This window comes from Rhagoletis zephyria, unplaced genomic scaffold (assembly GCF_001687245.7).
Source record: "Rhagoletis zephyria isolate East Lansing unplaced genomic scaffold, Rhagoletis_zephyria_1.1 Rzeph_scaffold_00126, whole genome shotgun sequence".
NCBI lineage: Eukaryota > Metazoa > Arthropoda > Insecta > Diptera > Tephritidae > Rhagoletis > Rhagoletis zephyria.
Window position 1 is genome coordinate 10,886 of NW_016157210.1, and position 23,140 is coordinate 34,025.

The following is a 23,140-nucleotide window of genomic DNA, read 5'->3' on the forward strand; positions in this document are numbered from 1 at the left end:
CATTTATAGTTCGATCTCGCGAACGGAAGTGACACGCGTTTATGCGCTTATGAACGGTTAAGAAAAAATTCTACAAATAAGCTGCTAATTGGCACATCCGACGGGATGTGGAAGCGAGTTGAAATAAATTAAATTTTGAGCATAAAGTTTAATTAAGTCATAGTTATTTACTTCCACTTTTTTCGTTGCAAAGGTGTTGAGAATTGTGAATATATAAGTTAAAAAAAAAAACGTTTTTGGAAAAGAAATTCCTTAACATTGATAAAGTGAAAAAATGAATATTGGCAATTACAAAAACCGAGCAAAAGTGAAAACCAAAAATAAGTTTGATTGAAAATGGGACTGATGTACATATGGACAAACATTTAAGTGAATATTAAAGGAGTGTAACAAAGGTTATAAAACAGGTCAAATTTTCTAACGGATAAAAAGTAATTTTTTTTTTGTATATAATAACACCCGTATGCAAATCTAGAAATCGCTCGAATTCATAATTTGTTTCTTGTTATGAGATTCTTATACTTCGGAATAAATGACAATGAGACCTAGAAGATCTATTTTAGCGCAATATACTTTCAGCTTCTAATGAGCTGATGAGAGCCTTTACTGCATTGTTTTTGTGCGTCGAGAGAGGGATCTGCTGTTAAATTGCTTACTGAACCCTAAGTAGCACCTACAGAAAAGAGTTACTCTTCGCTTTATGTCCAGGCTAGCATTATTGGTAGAGCTTACGCTGAACTCTAGGAAAAAAAAACTCCTTCGCTACTTCAAGTGTTGTGGTGATCCAGTCCTACTATTGCGACGGGGGAAACTTTCCATTATGGCCGTTCGTTAAAAGTGCGGTGGGCAAAGGGGGAGTGGGCATGAACCGCCATTGACAAAAATGCAACCCCGACGACCCTATGGTTCCCTACGGACCCCTTAGAAAAATGGCCAAAAATCGCAGGATCTTCTTCGAGATTGAATGTGCTGTGAAAATCTGGCCAATGCATGGTGTACTTTCTTCGAGATATTTTACACAAACGGCGAGATCTCCTTTCTTGTGGATTGGGCAAAGTACTCTGAGATCCTAATCTTCAGGCATGTATATATTCATCAGACCAAATTTTGCTTAACAGCTTGCGCATGCATCCGACTAGCTTTTCGTCGCTGGTTTTGAACCGCCTTATTGCTGTTCTCCCCTTGTCTTGGTCGACTGCAGGAACATAGGATCATCTACACAATTTCAATTGATTTTTCGTATTGATAGATAAGTATTTTTTTCTTCGGCACATGCGGTCGTTTCGGCTCAAATTCATATCGAATCTATCCAAAAGCTCTGAGAAGTATTCCCCGTTGATTGTTTTACCCTTTTCAAGGTTGTCTATGTAAATGGCACCCAGTGCATCGCACGAAACTGTGGCCATAACTTTATTTGCCGACAGATCCATCTGGGCCTTCACTGGTGAACGTTCACTCGAAGAACCCACTGTCTGGTTGGTTTCTTCTTCGTCTCTGGAGCGGTGTAATGGAATCATGTTTCGTCTATGGTAAGGAAACGCCACAAAAACTAGTTCGGATTGCGGCTTAACAGCGCCAAACTCCCCTTTGAAGTGGTTACACGGTTGCATTTTTATGGCCGAGTTTGAGCAATCGCGGCAACCAACGCGCGTATAGTTTTCTCATATCTAAATGTTCATGTAAAATGTGATGTACCCACTCAATGGAGATAATTACAGCCTTTTATTCTCCGATGATCCAATATCATTCCATAGATATCATCAATGACTTCTGGCGAGATGGCCTCTTTTGGAAGAGATCGTCGATGCCTTTGCAAAGCCGCTAACCCGCCAGTTGAAAAATCTTCTAAATCGCCATAGTGGCAAAAATGAGATTTGGAAACCCAGAAATCCAGACGCTCCAGGCTTCGTGAATAAAATCGTTATTCCATGACCAGATTTGTAAAAGCCTTTAATGAGGCTTTTAGTTTTTTTTTTTTGCCCTCCTGTAAAATTTGAGTGCCGTAAGATAGGCGGTTTAGTGCAATTGGTTGAAGGGTGGTTTTGCAAAGGCATCGGCGATATGTACATTGGTCTGGGTTATTCTTCATAAAACGAGACATAGGGGTCGCAATTCAAAATCGTTGAAAAGTGTTCCCTCCATATTCCAGATTACCTATTCATCTTTACTGCAACCAGTAGCTCGTTTCTGTAACTCTCTACTGGTAGAGAACATATATGAATTCGCCTTGGCAGAGAAAAGTTACAGAAACGAGCTACAGATCCGGTCTTGACACCATTTCACTCGAGTGGCATTCCTTCCTTTTGAATAGATATCTCTCCTCCCTCCTCTTCTCCCGGCACCGCTCAACTGCCGCTCGCGTAGCTATTGGCTTCAGTGTGGCTTTGACCTTTCCGGCTAACGATAACTACAAAGCCTGTCATGTGTAAGGCTGCCTATTGCTTCCTAGTATTTCTTCTGTTCGGAGTTTATCTATCCCAAAAAGGACGAATTGAATCCATAAAGTGGCTCTGGTGCCATGAGAGCAAATACTGAGCCTTTCCTTGCCAGTTCTCTTCGATACTGCTGTGCTCCGGTACCCAGCACATTCTCGCACTCCGGACAAGGGTTGAATAATACCGAAACACTTCTTTTCTTTACTCCTGGAGGTGATCATCGTATTGAAGAAGGCCCTAACGGGCGTTTTACTCTCTGAAAAGAGAATTAAGAAAGTAACTTTACAAATATTTTCAAGGTTTATTATGGCGCAGGTGAGAAATGCTAGCACCTCTGCCTGAAAAACTAAGGCCCTTCTGCCAATAGCAAGAGAAGGTTAATGCTGGGTCCATAAAAACCCGTAACTGTTCAGCATTCCATATTTCACCCGTCTCTGTGCCAATGCACATATGTATATGGGATCAAAGTGAGGGCACCCCTTCGCCAAAACTTCCCGTTTTAGAATTTTTACCTGAATCAAAATTCTTTCGTCACAGAGTCAGAAAGCTCGCAAATGTATAGCACCGGAATTTTCCTAAAACGCGTTTCTGATTGATGCTGATCCTTGTCCCTAGAGGGAATAATTTATATGCATACATAATTACATACATATAAGGGTGACTCAAAAAAGACTAACCTAACGAATTTATGGCCTTAAAGAGACCTGAAAGAAAAAGACTGAAAGGACTGAAAAGATAATTCTCCCATTTGAAAAAATGCTTATTACAATTTTAAAAGGTGTCGGTGGGCATTTGATATTTTCCATGAAAATAATATTAATATTTTTTTTGCTAAAAATGCTATAACTAGAAAACCGTTTAAGAAAAAAATTTAAATATTAATTGGAATTAAAATATTTCCGATTATAAATTCGTTAGATTAGTTTTTTTTTTGATCACCCTAATACACATACTACTATCTTAATTAATATCTTTGTTGTTGCATACGAAAGATAAATAATTAAACTAAAGCCGTTCGGTTATCGCATTCATGTTAAACATTTTTATAACAACATTCGAGAATCAATAACACTAAATATATCTACTTAGAATGTCATCATAAATCAATGATAAACAAATCGATAAAGTCTTCAGTAAACAACTAAGTAGATAATAATCATACAAACACGAAAATTCGGACGTTAAGCGATAACGAAATTAAACGATCCCTATATGGGCGGAAGAACATTGGAATAACTAAACGGGGCGGAAACAAAATCAACATCGATAACTCCGATAAGCTTAAAAAAAGACATCAGGCAGCAAAAGCCGAGTGCTAGCCGAAAACACTTGTCCTGTTGTCGAGTGCACGTGTACGACACGCGGCCACTAGTAGCCCCGAATCACACAGCTTACACCGTTTCGAACGCGAGCAACAACAAGTCAACTATAAAAAAAATCGGAGGCGACGCGTGCGCACACTTAAGCCATTGTTGAATGTAGAGCAGCTCCACGTATAATGCGCAAACAATTAAATGCCAATTATTGAATTAAGTAACAGTGTTTACAATCAATTAGACGAGTCAACAAGTGCAGCGTGTCTCAACGCCAACGCCAACATCAACAACAACAATTACGTATACAACAACGGTAGTGGTGGACGCAACGCACCGTTGGCCAATATAACCGCTAAAATGTTCTCACTCGATAATTTCGATTTGGAAGCGACAATGGCGCGACATTTTTTCGAAGGCTCACAAGCGACGAATGGTTCGAGTTCAAGTTCGGAATTCTTCTTCGGCGATGATGACAACACTTCGGAGAGTGATGAAGATGATGCGTATAGTAGTGGATTCAATAGTGATCAGGAAAATAATGAAAAAAGGTAGGCATCAGCAGTTTTAGGGAAATTTCACAGTGACTTAATTTTTTGTTTGTGATTTTGATTTTATTCTCTTCGTTAGCCGTTCGCATAAACCACGTCGCTTGAAGTGCGCCTCACAAATGGCTCAGCAGCGTCAGGCTGCCAATTTGCGTGAACGCCGTCGGATGCAGAGTATCAATGAGGCATTTGAGGGTCTCCGTTCACACATACCAACCTTGCCCTATGAGAAGCGTTTAAGTAAAGTCGATACATTGAAGTTGGCCATCAGTTATATAACTTTTCTGAGCGAAATGGTGAAGAAGGATAAGAATGGCAATGAACCAGGTCTGAGTTTGCAGCGCAATTATCAAAAGGAGCCACCTAAGAAGATTATTCTCAAAGATAGAAGTAAGTATTTATACCGCGTTTTCAAAATATTTTAGAGTTCGCAATTATTAGTATGTTTTCAGCTTTTAGTATTTCTTAGCTGATAGCGCAAATAATAAAGTGTATTAAAAACAATTATTTATCAAATCTTCAACTTAACGCGAGTGTATTAATATGTACTTCTGCACTGGTTTTAAGTTACAACTACTCAGTCTAACGATTTTTTTTTTTAAGACTACATCGTGTAGACCATTTTCCTTAAGGAAACGTGTATTTAACCGCAAGCATAAAATCTTGAAGAGGTAAGCTTTTGATGTCTTAAATATGGTTGTTTCTTTTAATAACTTAAACGCCTCGGCACTCCACTAGATCCTCTGATGTAGATGCTAAACAATGTATGGCAATATAACGTAGGGATGGCCACTGTAACCGAGTGGTAAGGGGTGCGTACTACCAGTCCTTAGGACCTCGGCTCGATCCCTGACCCAAGTGATATCTAAAATTATAAAATGTTTTTTCTAATAGTGTCCTGAAGAGTGAGGTGGAAATTATTTGGGCAGAGGTCTAGACGTGTTTCTTCCCGAGGCGGTTGGAATACTTGGCAACCTTTTTTGAAGAAGATGAAACCGCAGACCCCTTTTTGTGCTTCGGTCCCACCGCCGCAAGTACGGTATACATATGTATGTATATGTAGTATTGCTGAAGAGTACTACTCCAAAACAATCTTTTCAGGCGTGCAGCGCTCTATTCCGCTATAAGTTTTATATTACGGCTTGAGCTTTAAGCCTCGCTGTAAAATGAGAAACCGTTTCACTCATAGACATTTTCGTGTTACGTTTTCAAAAGATTACAATAACCTCCATATTTCGCCGTTTTGTGGGAGCGATGATGTGTGGCGCAATGCTTGTTCAAAATTGGTCTAGATGAACCAGTACACTCGTCAATCGCTTGAGCCGTATGAATGGACCGTCAATGGTTGATAGAAATGATTGACCGTCTACGGGCGCCTTAAGAATATTCCAATGAATCAAGTTAAATTGAGCTGAAATGGAATGGTGGAAGTTATAAAATTGAACAGACAAATCCCAGAAGATAATTAAGGTAGGCCTTCTTAAGGGAAGCCAGTCGAGAAGGCTCACCTAAGATGGGCTGAAAAAATTGCTTCTCTTCATATTGAATAGCTTTTTCTATTTGAATCCAGGCTTTTTGGAATGGCTTTTAGCTCCTGAAATTATCTACTGGGATACGTACAAATATTCATTCGTGTATGTGCTCTTTTCTGCTCTGAGCAGATATCTGGATCAGCTAATGTGCAGCAAGAATTTATAACCGTTTTAACAGTTCATTGAAATATCACCCAAAATAATTGTATCAATTATTACTTGCATATAAATTAGCTCGCACGCGATGCTGATGATACATATTTTGTTATTCTAACCGATAATCATCAATCAAATTGGTCAAGCGTTTACGCCCACAATTTACAGCACTGCGCAAACGCAATTTAAAATTAACGAAAAAGTAGGATCTACACAAAAAAATTTGCTAAATATTGCGTGTTTCTTACACAAAATTTTGTTGAAAATCATTTAAAAAGTACATCATATTTTGCCAGTGGACGATATCAATTAAATTGACGACTCATAGCCGGAATTGAATTGGTCCGCGAATAAATGCCGCAAGCTGCTAACTCAAATGAACATCCGCTGTTCTGAACAACACCAGCTTGAACTCAATGTAATATATCTACTCGTATATATAGCGATCCGTGAATGCGATTGGGTGGTGGAAAATCCTAAAGTATGCACGCCGCTAACCGCTTACTCGCAGCCGCAATAAGCTGCTAAGTGTAACTAATTAGAATTTTCACACTTTTCTCATGAAATTCTCAAATTCAAGAAGAGGGGGGAATCGATTATTCAGTTCCATTCAATGTGAATTTTGTAAATTATCGCTGAAACTTACTTCTTTCTATATCATTAAGCATTTTTTCCTGCACATTGCACAGTGGGATTTAAATTTTTTTTAACAATATTTGAATAAGAAAAATTCATTATAACCTTTTAAGTGATTCAAAATTTATTTTTGGGGTTATATCGTTGCTAACTTATAAGCAAAATTTCGGAATGATATGTTCATCGGTCCGCTTTTTAAGGCATTTTTGAGGTTAGGTTTGTATGGGAGGTATGCTTTGAAATAAACCGATTACGCCCAATTTTTGAGGGTTCACATACAACATTATTACAAATAAATGGACAAAATTTCTGAATCATATATTCATCGGTGCACTTTTTATGGAATTTTTAAGATGTTTTTGAGGTTAGGTTTGTAGGAAAGGTATGTCTTAAAATAAACCGATTATGCACATTTTTTTGTTGTTCACATACAACATTATTACAAACTTATAGAAAAAAATTCGGGGCCATATATTCATTGGTGCGCGTTTTATGGCATTTTTCAGATGTCCTCAAAGGTTAGGTTTATATGCGAGGTATGCTTTAAAATAAATCTACCACGCCAATTTTTTGGGTTTTTCTTGATTTATGCCCATTAATGTTGCATACGAAAAATTGAGGTCCTCCGCCGATTCTTAAAATTTTTTCCAAAAAATGTATGGCGCTGTACCACTGTGCGCTGCATCTCTGTGGCACGTTGCACTAAAATACATACATATGTGCATAAATATATGTATGTAGGTTTAACTGTGCTCTTCTTCTTCTTATTCCGTTCTTCTCTTCAGGTTGCCCAGCTACCACTATTAAAACCATCTTTAGTCACGGTTTTTGGTTAATAATTTTTCTATTCAAATTGAATGACGTGACAGTGCGTGCAAAAAGGGGGTTGGTTGGCAGCAAAGGTGCTGTCGTTGAATGAATGCAAAATGCGAGATCAGCCCAGCGCCTCATCAATGAACCAAAATTGTGCTGTGTTTAGTGTAGCAGTATTTTCAAAGCGAAAGGGTGATAATAAAATATGTGGCAACAGTAAATGAGTTGAGGACTGTTTCTTTTTTTTTTAATTTTTTTTTGTCATATTTGTGGTGCATTTTTTATATATTTTGTTATGTAATATTTGTCAAAACAGAAATAAATTTTATTTTTATAGGATTATTTAAGAAGTTTTTTCAATTTTATTTTATTTTTTTGTAATGTGTGTTTGGGGAATTGAGAATTTTCAACCGGTTTATAATCCTGTGTTGATGTATTACACCAATCGAAAAAAGTTAACGCAATTGAAAATGGCTATGCATTAGCGACTGTAGAAAATGTTTAGTGCGAATTCGTGAAATATAAATGAAAAAAAATTATCAAATCTGTAATTTTTAAAAAAGTTAAGGAGAGTTAGAGTGAGTTGAGCTGAGGTGAGATGAGTTGAGGTGAATAAGGTGAGTTTTGGTGAAATAAAGTTATTCGGGGGAGTTGAGTTGAGATGAGGTTAATGGATTTTAAACAAAAAGAGGTATTTTGGGGTGAGGTGACCTAAGTTGAGTTGAGGTGAACTGAGAGGAGTTGATGTGATATTAGTTGAGGTGAGATGAGGGGAGTTAAGGTGATTTGAAGTGGGCTGCGGTGATTTGAGTAAACATAACATAGCATAACGTAACACAACATAACACAAAATAACATATCATAACAAAACATAACATAACACAACACAAGATAGCATAATACAACACATGGCATAACATAACATAACCTAGCTTAACACAACATAACATACCCAAACATAACATATCTCTTTCTTCAATTTTATCTATTTCGTCTCTTTCTTTATCTCTGTGACTTTCTATATTTTTATATTTATCTGTCCACCACAAGAATGCTCAAAAAAATCATAAATCCAGGCAGGGATGATTTTCGAACTCACACTAGGTGCTTTACGGAACATTGACACGAGCGCCTGTCGTTTCTGTGAGCTGAATGAAGAGACGTCAGAAGACATCCTTTGTGAATGTGTTGCTCTCTCGCTAGATGTAGGTTGCCTCACCTAGGTGCTATAACCCTTATACCATTCGATATATGGAACAAAAAGCCCACGGAAGTGCTAGCCTATATTACTTACTTAAAAGCCTTCAAGTATAAGGAATAGGGCCACGCACAATAGACCATCGCAGTACTCATGGCTCATAATCCCTTTCTTTCTCTATAAAGTCCACTTTTCCTTTTTCCTTATTTCTTAACTGCCGCTACGTTCCACCTCCTCACAATTTTTCTTAAAAAGGATTTTCATGTTTTTTTTTTTTTTTACATTCCCCTTTCTTTATGACTCAACCCCTGCAATGTTTATATGCCTGGAAAGAAGAGGTTTAGTCCAATGTTTCCTTAGATAATTTAAAAATCTTAAGGGCGAAACGGCAAGTTACTACTAAGGCCGGCCGTTACACATTTAAAAAAAAAAGTTTTGAATTGTATCGATTAATAACCACCACGGTAAAGTTTTATTTAATGTCTTTTGATGTTTCTAACTTGTTTTTGTAAATGTTGAACAAAACTACAACAACTAACATGAATTTAGCGAAGAAATAAGCACAGTTTGTACTTGTATTCCAATGTAAAAGCTGATAAGAGAAAACTTGTAATAAAAGCGTAATAACGCAGTGAAAACAAAAACAATGAAATGGGGAAAAATCGACATAATCACACCGTGAGAAATTCGTTTTCCGCCAGCAGATGACGGTAACTCAACATACACGCAAATGTTCGCCAATACGAATGTATGAAACCATATGCATATGTCCAAGGGGAGGCTGAAAAGTTTTGAGTCTAAGGTATTAAAATAGCTGGTGGAAATATATAAAAAATTTTGTGTGGAAGTAAGGGACCAGGGCTGGCCTGTATGGTGCATGGTTGATTTCGATCAATGCACGCTTTGTACACGGGTGTATTGTCTTGCAAAAACAGGACACCTTTGGCCTTTCCGTTTCTCGACAACTAACTGAAGCACTTTTGACAACAATGTGGCATAATAATCTCTGGCCATTGTGTTTTTTAGAAAGATGGTCCATGAACAGAATGCCTTCCCAATCCCCAAAAAAAAAATCAGTGGTAACATCAGTTTTAGACGCCCTGACCTGGGATCATCTTCCTGCAACTCCCTGACATGCTTGAATTCTCGGCTCCAGCCATTGACGGATGGCAAATGAAGGTACAGATAGACAAATATTTCCGTCGGCGTTTTTTTCTTCTTTGTGTGAAGAATTTGATGACAGCTCTGTATTCCAATTTCGTATAATGCGCGGATACCTCACACATGGTAATGTTTACGATTTAATTACTGAAAGCGTAATGATGTTAATGACAAGAAATTCGGTTTTTATACTACAAAGGACACTTACAGGTCTATTCTACGCTGGTAACATAAATTTTGTAACCGGTAATTAAAGTGTCTGTAAATTTTTAAACCTTTATTGCATTCTGTGCGGTAACAAAATATTGCCCCGTGAAATATACAACACAAGAATTTCCACAAATCTTCATAGCTGAACTGCTGAATATTTTCACTGCATTACCAACGTACCTAGAATCGCGGTGACAAAATCTTCGGTAGCGTGCAGAATAGACCTGCTAAAGGTACTTAGTTCGAAAACTTTTCAGCCTGCCCTCGTATGTACATACTTTTTTATGTATGTGTGGATGTAGGAAAGTGATTTCGAAATTCGTACAAAGCACCAAAGGTACGAAGAGCTAATACATAATACATACTTGCATACACACATACTTGTATGTAGATTGGCGTTGAAGACTGAAGCACTCGTACAAAGAAGCGCAGGTTGCATCCAGCAAATCGAAGGTGAAAGACTTTTTTCGTGTCATGAAAGAATTTAAATGTGGAAAAAGAAGATTAATACATAAATAAACTGCCATAGAAATGCAAAAACAGTATCTGACAGAAGAGTAAGAAATTGTTTTTTAGGGCAAGCGGAAATTCTATATATCTTATAAAGTTTTAAACTTTTTAACCATATTTGTGCCGCAATTAAATAATTAAAATTTGTACTAATATGTATTTACATTTTCCAAAAACTTGTGCTTTTTGAAGTCCCAGGGTTTGTGTTTGGACACCATCTTCTCTAGTTAATATAAAATAGTGAATGTTGCTACATTCGATTTTCTTTGTTTTAACAATTTATGGCAAGATCCAAATTCTGCAGGCGGATCGCACCATCATGGACGCTGCGATTGTTCACAGCCCAAAGACGATTTTTCCACACCTCTTCTTTAAATGGTGCTTTTGGCAATAGCTTAGTCGAAGCCATGAAAAAAACCTTCTCCGCTTGGCTGCGATGGCGTTGCCTTTATCGAATCGTTCAGTTTACTTCCTGAACTTTAAGAAAAAGCACTCAGCGGATGCTCCCCGTCTGTCTGTGGAATCTGACGTCCTTGATCCACCTATCCTCTCCATATTATTGACATACCGCCAAGTAGATGGTTTCAGCACTGTCTCTAGAAGAGTTCTGTTTCCATTAAGGCTCGGGCTTAGGATGGTATCTAATAATTATTATTGGTTACATATTTCGATGACAAGACACTGAGGTTTCCATTTAGTGAGTGGATATGATGGATGATGCAACGCAATCTTATGCAGACTTTGTGAAATCGAACGCCTTAGCTCAATGTAGCAGAAATTTGGCATTCCGCCATCGTGAAAACTATCTGAATTATTACCTTAAAAGGCTCTCATACAGGAAAGAATGTGTGAAAAAAGTTTCCACTAAGATCTTTTGTGTTCCCTTCATGGCTTTAAAACGTGTCTATTAATTCAATGCCCGACAGAAATTTTATAATTGAGTCTAAACCTCTAAATTGCATCGTGATCTCGTCTTCAAGTTGATCGCCTCAGTGTCTTTTGTCGGTTGTGCATTAGTGTAGGACACCGTTCAGAAATTTGCCTCGCAGTTTCTATTATTTTCGTCCTACTTCGCTCATGCAAGTAAAGTGTCAGTTTAGTCGGCTGATAGTTCTGATAATTCTTAAGTTATTCTTGGATAAACTCATGCGTTCATGCTCCCTGCCTTGTCCATTTATCGGCAATATAATTCCGTTAAATACCAATGTGAACCCAAACTCGATTTTTCAGACCAAATGTGTTCAGATTATTAAGGCGCTGCATCACCAGTTTACATGTTATTTGATAGCATCTGAGCGCCTAAGGGACTATCCCTAGGCAGTCTGTTGAAGTTCGTGCAACTTTCTATAGTCTCCAGTCCAAATACCACTATCGCGGTATCATTTTCCGTCATTTTTGAGTCATCAGTGGACCAGGTCATCGTAGTTTTGTTTATTCGATATTGTTTTTATTACAGAGACCCCTTCTTGTCGAACAAGTTCTCATGGCAGGCTCAAGGCCTAATACATATGTAGATGCTTCAATTTATTAATTGTATGAGAGTTGTGGCTTAGAGCCGAAGAAAGAGGTATTCAGAAACCCTGGCTTTATTAAATTTGCGATCCGATAGACGTAATAGTTGAAATTGGTAGGTAGCACTAAAACCTGAAAAGGGAGCAGCTGGAAGGCATTTGCCGAAGAACCAGATTAATGATGACGTCTTATATCCCTCCGGAGTTTAAAATAGTTTTTTAATGCAAGATTGGGGCCGGCTTAAATCGTAGTTGCCATATAGTTTTATCGAGTGGTGCAGGCTAGAGCTAGGTTTAGGTGTACGGCTTACCAACCTAATTGTTAAGGTTACCAAAGGATTTTTTTTGTTCTATCTGAAAGTAGATGCTTAATTTTTACAGGATAATCTACACTGTTTGACTAGGCGAATGTGGAATCCTGGAAAGGGAGAATGTCGGCTTGATAGTCCCCTATGCCATATCGAGATTTGCCACAAATTAAAAAAAAAAAAAATCAATTTGAATTGCGGCAATTAGGTAATTGTCAAACGAAAGAATACCAAGAAATTTTTAGTCTGAATATTTAAGATATCTTTGGGATGTTTGAAGAGAGTTGCCATCTATTTAAAAAGTTAAATTAAAATTGTTGAGTAAGTTAAAAGAATTAGTAGACGGTGTGTTTCCAAACGTGGTTTAAAACGCTTTATTCCCAAATTATATTTAGGACGGTTGCCACGTATTTGAAGAATCAAATTCAACTTATTTAAGTCAACTGAGATTTAGGAAGATTTTAGTTTGAAAATCTGTTTAAAAAGTCAAATTTAATTAAATTATACCCAAGTTGTATGAAATATTCAAATATGGTTGTCAAACGAAGGAGTACTAAGACATTTTTAGTTTAAATATTTGAAATATTTTTGGGGTGTTTGAGGAGGGTTGCCACCGGTTTGAAAAGTCAAATTTTAAATCTTTTGATAAGTTAAATGAATTATTGAAATATGTGTAGCAATCGAAATGGTGTTGGAAACTTTTATTTGAAAACTATATTTAGGAGGGTTGCCACGTAATTGAAAAATCAAATTCAACTTAATTCATTAGTTAATTGAAATATGTATTCCACTGTCAGATGAAAGAGATATAAGAAGATTTTAGCTTGAAAATACTTTTTAAAAGGGTTGCCACCTGTTTGAAAAGTCGAATTGAATTAAATTAACCCATATTATATGAACTGTTGAAATATAGGTGTCAAACAAAGGAACACTAAGAAATTTTTAGTTTGAATATTTGGAATGTTTTTGGGGTGTTTGAACAGCGCTGCCACCGGTTTAAAAAGTGAAATTCAAATTACTTAACAAGTTAAATGAATTATTAAAAGATGTGGAGCAATCGAAATTGCGTTTGAAAGGCTTTATGTCAAAACTATATTTGGGAGGGTTGCCACCTATTTGCAAAATCAAATTCAATTCGAGCTGCTGCTACTAGATAATAGACATTTGTATGACAGTACGGGCGTCAAACGAAAGACGATTAGAGTTTAGTTTTAAAATATTTTTAATAGGGTGGCAACCTGTTTGAATAGTCGAATTTAATAATGCACAAATTATATGAAATAATAAAATATGGGTGTCAAACGATGGAGGACTAAGAAATTTTTAGGTTTAATATTTGGAATATTTTTGCGTTATTTGAAGAGGGTTGCCACGGGTTTAAAATGTAAAATTCATTTTTTGACAATTTGGCGCCATGCCGGTTTACTAGTAATACGGATAATAGAGAAAGAAGATTTTTTTGGCAATAATATTGTGCTGTTCGTTGAATTTCAAGAACTTAAAACGAGACTTAGAAGACAAGAATTAAAATAAAATAATCGGCTATTAATCTCTGTTCTTCTGCCAATTCATCCTTGAGGAGTTGGATGCACACGCCTTGTGCATTTTCACACCAATCAGCAACAAATATGCACCGGCAATCACTACAACAACAATATGTAGAATTGGGAAACTGACACCAAAGTAAATAATGAAGTAAATTTGGGTTTTTGTTAAGTGAAAACATTCGACCAACACCTTTCATGCACTTCAAATGTGATCTGGGAAGCAACACAGCTTGACAACAACCCATCTCTGCAGCCACCCGCACAACGCACTTGAAAGCGCAGAGCGAGCAACAAATTGCAGGAAATTTAAGTTGATTTGCAGGAGGCTGGTGGCATAAAGCGTAACGCCCTCTACCACAGCAGACCACGAAGCGGGCAGGATATGTACATATGTATATGGATGTGGGCAAGTGTGTGAGCGTGTATTGGCGCAGACATCCTTACGCAAAGGATGGCAAGCTTGTATCTACCCTCAACTGTGTAGCTCGCTTTGATTGGCAGCTTATTGGTGATGCTTAACATTTTTTTACAACTTTCTGCTACAAATCCCTCGCTTCGATGCAATGTGCGTTGTCATCGAAAAAATCGAGCGGTCGAAAAAAAACAAAAACCAAGTGCCAAAAGGCAATCAGTATCCGAGTTTTCAACGTTTTGTGCTTATTTGTCAAACAATAACAAAAACGAGAGCATTGCAACAACCACTTGCGGAAGCGTAATTGTGGCACAGCATGCAGCTGCAATAATAAACAGCGGCAAAGAATAAACACTGGAGGAGCGCAGAGATTATGTAGCGCGTCGTCGTCTTCGTTTATACCTAGGTGCCCATACATATGTATATACATAGACCTTTAATGGGGTTGTAATGTTGCTGCTAATGGATTCTTGATTACCAATGCCGCAAAAATGCTCGACTATGGGGCGGCTGTATGCTTCGCAGCATATGTAAACACCGGCATTCGCAAGCTACAAAACGGAAAGGATTCTGCAGTTGGTATTAATGTTGTTGTTGTTCTTTTCAATGTTGTAATTGTATTTGTTGGCATTTTAATTGTTTGGGCGTTAAAAATGTTGACACTTTCAATGGAGAAATTAAGCACCGAGTAAGCCTTTTATTAAAGCCCAACTGGAGGTGAGAATTTGAGCGGAGTGTTAGTGATTGTGAGATGGGTAAATCGGGAAACGGTTTTTGTTTGTAGAAATAACTCTGAGGAAGATTTAGTTATTACCTGGATTTTCATCGCAGATTACTTAAAAACAGCACTTTAAGGACAAGCAATTTCTAAGCAAAAAAAAAAACAACTGACTTCGATGCTCACATGCAAAATTACGAATACCGTTAATTTCTTTGTGATCCAATGGTCGGAGCTAAACCGAATTAGTTGGAGTTTCCATCTTTACGAAAACGAAATCAAAACGACAAATTGGCATTACCGTACGAGAAATCGAATTTTTTTCCGTTTTGAAACGAAGAAAGTAACGACCAGTGTTGCCAGATTTCTTTTAACTGCAAATTTGCCCAGAAAAAACTGTAACCTTCAAAATCAAAGTATTTTTAGAAAATAAGGTTTTTCAATTTTTTTAAACACAAATAAAAAACGATTCATCATTAATATTTAAGTAAATAAAAATTTACTTTATAAAAAGGAACATTTAAATCACATTTGAGAAAATAATAATTCCACATTTCCACTGGAATGCAAAGGATAACTGAAGCGATTTGTTTAAAATGCTCCTTCATCGTCCCGTTTTACCCTTAAAAAAACTGTAATTTCTACTAGGAGGTAATTTAAACCACTGTAAGTTTGCCTAAAAAACTAATATTAAGTTAAAACTGTGAATCTGGCAACATTGGTAGCGACATAGCAATATTCGTTATCTCATTGTTAGGACTAAATTGAAAGTTAACTTCTTTTCACTATTTCAATTTACATATTTCAAAAATCCGAATTTCAGAACAAAGTGACGATAAAAACAACAAAGACATATAAACGGCAACGCCAACGGGAAGATATGCCCGATTATTTAGATATGCGAGGTCCTTTAGCTGAATGCTATTCAGATCAAATGCTTCTAAGTACTGTGGTCCTAGGAAGCGAAGTCTGAGCTTAGTAAAAGCTTCGCAGTAGCACTTAGAGGGCAGTTCTGGCTAAGATAGTTGAAAGTGTTTTATACGACAACTGGTTTATTCTGGCACGAAAGTCTTACAAAAAAAGAAGCCCTTTACCAACTTTCATGGTGAAAAGCTCTTTTGACTGAAAGTACTTGTATATCTTTTTGTTAGCGCTGCTGTAACAGAGGCAATGGCCGAGTGAGCAAAGTACCGGCAGGCATTCGAGAGATCCGAGGTTGGAATGAGCGGAATTTTTTTCTTGTTTTTAAAATCATTCTTTTTAATTTTTTTTTTAATTTTAGAAGTTTAGCTGTCCTTTTATTTTTAGATTTTTTTGTCAAAAAAAAAATATATATATATTTACTTTAGTTTGTTAAGTTAAGAACAAAATGTTTTTTTTAATTCATTGAATTTTTAGAAACAAGTTTAATTTTTTTAATCTCTTTATTACTTTTTTGTTTTAATTTAAGTTTTTTTAGTTTTAAGTTTTTATCCTTTTGAATAGAAGAATATTTTTTCAATTTAATTTAATTTTTATGAACTGGTTCATTGTTGGATTATATCTTCATTTACTTTTTAGACTGTATTATTATAAAAAGAAAAATATGCCTTTTTAATTTATTTTGATTTTTATTTATTTCTTAATTCAGTTTGTAGATTTGATAGTTCTGAAAGGAACGATATTTTTTTTAATTCCATTTAATTTTTTTAGAAACATATTTTTTTTCTTCTTTTTTATTTCTTTTTTGAAATTGATTTTTTTGGTTTTAGATTTTATTGTTTAAAAAAACATATTTTTCCAAGTCATTTAGTTTTTAGAAAATTGTTTTATTTTTTTTATTTACTTTTTTTTAATTGTTAGTTTTTATTGTTTTAAAAAGAAAAATATAAAAATATATGGTATGTATAGATTTTTTAATTTAATTTAATTTTTATAAAACCTGTTGCTTAAAGACGAACAAAAATAGTACCGCTAAGACCTCCTCGTTAGTAAGTCGTTCAATTAGAGACAGTAAAGAGCTTTCAAGATGGTCGCCAGAATTGATAATTGTCTTAAGAAATACTTTTGTCTTTTGAAAGACTGTGGGCAGTTGAAGAACAGGCAAACAACTCCCAGGTTTGGGTCACGTTGCGCCTTGTAAAGTGTTTGTATTTCCAGAATAAATCATTTAGCCAGTTTCTCAGATATAGTAATTTCGTCTAACGGAGTTCCATGGCAGACGAATGACCGGTTTCTCGATGCGATGAGTGTCAGGAGCTGAAGGCAATCGAACATCAGCTTTGAGCGAACTTCGTAGACTTACTCGTATAGTTCAATGTCAAGCATGCCGCACATAGAGGCACACATCGCCTACCCTAGTCCAGCCTCAACGAACAGACCTCTGTGTTTTAGTCAGGGCTCTGAGGTTTTTGGCACTCACTGTAATGTTCTTGATCCCTTAGTGGAAGTGAATGCATGAGTTTATTCACCGGTTCGTTTGTCTCGGTTGAAGAGCCTTAGTTTAGCCAGATTGTTATTCCACCATGGAGTCCGTCTGTTACTGAGCACAGTGACTTTTAGAGAAGCCTCATGATTGGAGTTTACAAAGGCTGAAGTCTGATTTGAGCAGCTTTTTTTAAATGTCGACTAAGTCGCTTACCTAACGTTTGCACCTTTTCAGAGAGTCCCGCAAATATACATCGTATAGACCACCGACTGTGGCTGTGGATAGCGGTTGGGAGGAGGGTTATTATTTCAAAACGGATATGCATATGGTCTGTTAATACAACTTGTATTCCTATTTTTCATTTTCTAAAGTAATTATTCTCCTTCTCTCTCTGTAGTCGTCAGGAAAATTTGTCTAGAAACGTTTACTTCACTTGATGAAGAATTTAGTCAAGGCGAATTAATATAAGGTGATAGCAGGAGTACAAAAACAAAAATTTACATGTATTTTGTTTTTGCTTTGGCGGCATAAACTGTCAAAATCTGTAAGAGTGTGTGTAGAAATTCAAACAAAATTTTTCAATTTGATATCAGAAGCCGTGCGGCGAAACACATACACAAAATCAGCTGAGCTAGTAACACCACCTTATATTAATTCGCCTTGAATTTAGTAAGGAGAGTTAATGCTTTTAAAAAGCTAACAAAGAACTCTCATATTCTGCGCTCTTCTATTTCCACTCTAACAATAAAAATGTGCTTGCATTTTATACGAAATTAACAAAACTTTATTCATTATCTTTATAATCTTTTAGGCGGCGGCATATCACATTCACTCTCTTGGTACCGCAAAGGTGATCGCTACCCGGGCAGTAAACTATATGCACGCACTTGGACACCAGAAGATCCACGTACACCCACACATAATCAGCATCACCATGCGCACAATGGCGTATCGGTCCAATCAATGGGACAGATACCATTGCAACAACAACAACAACAACAACAACAACAACAACAGCAACATATAACAACAACTCAACAGTTTCATAATCATAATCCGCATAGCGATCAGAGTGATGAGTCCACAAGTGGTTATAGTAATATGGGTGAAGGCGGCAGCAGCACTGGCGGCGGTAGCAACACTGCGGAGGGGTACTGTAACGGCAGAGTATCAGCGACAGGCAGTGGTGGCGGCGGCGGCGGCGGCGGCGGCGGCAGTGGAGTGCATCAAAATGGCATCTAAAGAGAGAAGGAGGATGAGGATGGAAATTTAGAGAGTGCAATTATCAAAAATTTTAAATGAGTTTGTGTGGAACGTACTGAAAACGATGCTAGTCAAGCGTGTAGTGGTCTATAATATATACATATTAACTACTATATTTAATCACAACTTACCAAAAATTTAAATCTATAATGACAAAGCACCAAGTCGGAATTATAGACTAAAACCAAAAAAGTTTACAAGTCATCGTTATAAGAAAATGGAACATATTTATTTAAAAAAAAAAAATTATTCTGTGGTATATTAAATTTAAGTGAAAATATATTATTAATTAGTAATAAGCCGAAACTTGGTCTCTCTTTGAACACAACTAAACAATTTAACTAAACGGAATGTCATCGTTCAATAAAGTGAAAAAATTTAATCGTTTCAATTTTTCTCATTTGGTTTCATTAGGATCATTAAAATCCCCGTCCATGCATAAATACTAGATTGGCTGTAAATTTTTCCTAGTGGGACTAGCTCTCATCACTCATCCAACAGTCAGACGTGATAGCAAGAGTGGTCGGGTATTTCCCAATTACCTTTAAGCGTTAGCGTCCTCATAGCCCTGATTGCTGCTTGGCTACCAATTGTAGCAACTGCTTCTTTAATGACAGCTAACTCTGCCTGGAAAACACTACAGTGATCTGGAAACCCAAATTTAAGGTCAATGGATCTCCAAGTGGTTTTTCATCCTTGGGGAGGAGGGCTAAATGCTGTTGCTTTAATATGCCAGGGAACACACTTTCCGCAAAGCAATCGTTGAACGTACGAATAAATCCTTCTGGTCTCGCCGTCGAGAAAAGTTTAAGCACTCGGTTAGAATCGGCACTCGGTGGAATCGGGGCGTGGGGATTTTCGGTCAATAAAATACTCTGCCGCGTCTATAAGTTCTACTACGGTAATGTCAGAAAACCGCACCTAATTCGGGAGATTTTTTCACTTGTAAAATTTGATATCGGTCAAAAAAGAGACCATTGATGATTTGCTTTACCTTTTCGGTAATTGTTATTTGTGGCTGAACTGAAGTTTCCAGCTTTTTTGTTACCACAGTGTACGAAAATCCCCACAGGACTTGGTCCTCGCTATTACACAGGCTCTGTAAGCCCTTTTGCTTGCTGTTCTTTATGGCATGTTTATGCTTGTGCGACCATCGTACTTTGACTCTTTGGTATCTACGCATCGCCCTGCTATATTGCCGCCGCAGGTCTGTTATGCGATCGTTCCACTAACAGGCTGGGGTGTGTCTGTTGCAGGAGGATTTGCTTATCATCTCAGCATCACAAGCCTTATTCGTAGCTCCCTCTGGTCAACTAATTTTCGATGCTATTAAGATTAGCGCCTCTTCGTCTAGTGTGCTCTACTTTCAGCCGACTGGCTTAACTCTTGAAGTGTTTGTTGCTATTACGTAGACCCGACCGTCGTCGCCTTGAAGTTCTTTGCCTTTTTAGCTCGCCCTCTTTCGAGCAAATGATCGCATGATGGTTACTGTGGGTATACTTATAGCTAAATTTCAAGGGATTCAAGGTTCACTTAACAGTGCTTTGTCTCCCTTTATTTCCATTACAGTTCGCTTCAACAACTCCTGAGCGCCCTTATAGTGATTTAGGTTCATCTGTAGCATTCGCATGGTTTTATTACTTTTCGTAAAGGGCCACCTGTGTCGTCTCTCAAATGCTTAGGCTGTACGTCGGTTACCGAATTTTCAACCAGGTCTGTGGAACAAACAGCCGAGGGCTTATTTCCTTCTAGAGTTTTCATTGCATTCATATTCACTTGCAAGATTTTTTTTCGAATACTACTTTTTGGCTTGTATTTTTAGTTTTTTACTTTGTTCACCTTACCCCTGAAATAGTTTGTTAACTGTACATACATATACATACATTCATATAAATATTCATAGCAATCATAATTACACGTTGCACCCACTGAGCGTATAATTATGATTTCCTTTCCGTAACAAAAACGCATTTTTTATCGACTCTCCACCCACTAAAGGCGTGCAACCCTACACCTTACATTCAATACTATACAATAACTACTAGTAACTAATAGAGCAACAAAAAACTAAAAAACAAAAAAAAAACTCTGTACACGACAATAGCAGATATTCTTGTCAATTGTTTTTTTTTTTTTTTTTTTGTTAGTGATAATTGTTGCACTTGTGCACATGTCAACTAGGGTTAAAAATACACTTTGTTGTACTAATTCATTTTTTTTTCCAACCACCAACGCAACTTTCGTATTTTTATTGCATGTCAGTTTTGTTAATAGTTGTACCATAAACGAGTATATGTATGTTTGTAGAGATGTGCGTGTTTGTCAGTCGCCACAAATATTTCTTATCGGCTGCCGAACTAACAAATTTATTGAACACCTGGATTTATCATCCCTTCCACTAGATGAGGGGTAGAACACTGAGCTTTTTAATAGTACCTTAACACTGAGCGCAATATTGGTGCAATTTCATATGCGAGTAGTCATATCTACATATACATATGCATATTTTGTGGTACATATGTACATTAGACTGATTCAAAAAAAAAAATCGACTAATGTTTTTTTTTTAAATCCCCTCTTCAATACCTCCGGGGGATGTCAAAAGATGCCTGTTAAAATCGTAACCCTTAAATATTAAGTTTAAGTTTAAAATGTTGAGCCTCGCGGATTTTTATTTTTCATATAAATTACTTAGAAAAAAAAAATGTTTTCAACGTTGGAATTTGTTTTCTCGTCTTTGAATTCTCGTAATAAATGAAAAGTGCGATACATATTTTTGTAGGGAATTAGATGCTCTATAAAAAAGAATTAAATTTAGTCATTATTATAGTTTTTTCTCCTATTTTAGGTAAAATAATTAAAATTATCATTAAATATTGCAAACTTTTTACAAAAATCCTGCAAATTGTAATGCCCTCTTGAAAAAAGTTATTCCAATCATTTTTAATGAAAAAACTTTCGAACATAACTCAACACAATAGAAAGGATTTTAATTAAAATTGTCCCCGAAATGGGGGGTTTTTTAATAAAATTAATTTGCAGGACTTAGTAAACTTTACAATTTAAATTTTTTAATGACTTATTTTTTGGATAGTTGAAAATAATTTTAATTATTGTACCTGTTATTAGAAAAAACTCTAATAATAACATAAATTTAACTTGAAGTTTGAATAACCGTTAAACCAGTAGGTTTATCAAAAAATTATGTCGAACGTTTTTAGTAGAGCGATGCGCGAACTTTTAAACTTAATATTAAGGGTTGCGCCTTTAACAGGCATCTTTTGACATCCCCCCGGTGGTATTTAAGTGGGCATTTAAAAAAATTTTTTTGTATATAGATTTTTTTTTTTGAATTAGTCTAACTCTAAAGATTTTGGGGGGTGGTGGTAATTAGGTAAAAAATCTAGTAAAATAATGAATGTAATTATTTTCGTCAGAAATTATTTTTGTTGACCAGACATTAAAAAGGTTTTTCAATATAGAGCCAAATTAAAAAAAAAAAACAAGGAAAGTGCGGTCTTCGGCTGTGCGGCATTTTTAAGCAGTTGTTTGATAGTTACATATTACGATAAATCAGTGGCACTCAGAGGGGGGACAGGGTCAATTCGCCCCGGGCCCCGATTTCGGGGAACTGCGCGCGTGCTTTTGAAAGTACTTTTGTTTGCCCGGTTCTGGCAAAAAGCGTTGAGAATTAAGTGTCCCTTTCAAGGCTACACGTTCGTACATATATACGCTATATTGAGGTGAAATGCTTTTATGGAAACATTGAACAATTTTACAAAAAGGTTACTCTCAGTCCAATGAGATGGAAAATACTGGTGAAAATGTCAAACCTTTCCCTCCGTAGAATTTCCGTTACCAGATAGTGGATCAGGGTTGAAACTGTACGCCCGTTAACTAAAAACGTGCCTTGAATCTTTGGAAAAATGTTCCTCAAGTGGTTTGACTCCCGAGATTCAAGCCCATGTTATGTTTTTATTTCATATTATTGACAACCATTTAGTTGTTGTTGTTGTTGTTGTTGTTGTAGCGGCTCCTCATTCAATTTACTCAGGTAGGAGTTTAACCTGCTGCAGTAGCCGGAGCGAAGTTGGGCTAGTGTCGTTCGTGTCTCCCGAGGCAGATGAAGCTCCGTCTCGTCTATGTCCGGGGGCGGTATGCCTAGAACGGCATTCACAGGTCTAGAGTCTACATAACTCAAGACTGACCCCCTGTGAATGCCGTTCAGGGTCAGTCGGTAAGCTGACGGGTCAAGAGGTTGCTTGATGAACCTCTGGACTTCGTCCATCAGTTCATATAGATGCCTCCTAACGTGCCTAGGCGAAGGCTCCTCTACAAGCAGCTGTCTGTTTGCGCCTCGCCGTGTAGATGGTGTTCAGGCGACATCAGGAGGCATCCTGTCGCTGTCCTGAGTACGGTGTTCTGTACAGTCTGTAGCTTCGTCCACTGCGTCCTACTAGTC

The 23,140-nt window shown here is 36.9% G+C and overlaps 1 protein-coding gene across 3 annotated transcripts; it reads left to right on the forward strand.

The window, feature by feature from the left end:
• The first annotated feature begins 265 nt into the window (after window positions 1-265).
• Window positions 266-19,031, forward strand: Fer1 (48 related 1). 3 transcript variants are annotated; one of them, XM_017636874.1, is made up of 4 exons: window positions 266-395; window positions 3,428-4,299; window positions 4,379-4,686; window positions 18,227-19,031. In XM_017636874.1, the coding sequence occupies exons 2-4, from the start codon at window positions 3,950-3,952 to the stop codon at window positions 18,655-18,657; spliced, it is 1,089 nt and encodes a 362-aa protein (XP_017492363.1). In that variant the 5' UTR covers window positions 266-395; window positions 3,428-3,949; the 3' UTR covers window positions 18,658-19,031. The 3 variants fall into 3 exon arrangements, with proteins under 3 accessions (XP_017492363.1, XP_017492368.1, XP_017492376.1); XM_017636879.1 differs by having other exon boundaries at window positions 3,525-4,299; XM_017636887.1 differs by having other exon boundaries at window positions 3,585-4,299.
• Window positions 19,032-23,140: the final 4,109 nt, after the last annotated feature.

What these genes read in the sequence shown, in the direction of transcription:
- Fer1 (XM_017636874.1), top strand. Translation starts at nt 3,950, where the DNA reads ATGCCAATTATTGAATTAAGTAACAGTGTTTACAATCAATTAGACGAG. An exon ending in CAGGAAAATAATGAAAAAAG is followed by an intron (nt 4,300 to 4,378) that starts GTAGGCATCAGC and finishes TCTCTTCGTTAG; the next exon opens with CCGTTCGCATAAACCACGTC. An exon ending in GATTATTCTCAAAGATAGAA is followed by an intron (nt 4,687 to 18,226) that starts GTAAGTATTTAT and finishes ATAATCTTTTAG; the next exon opens with GCGGCGGCATATCACATTCA.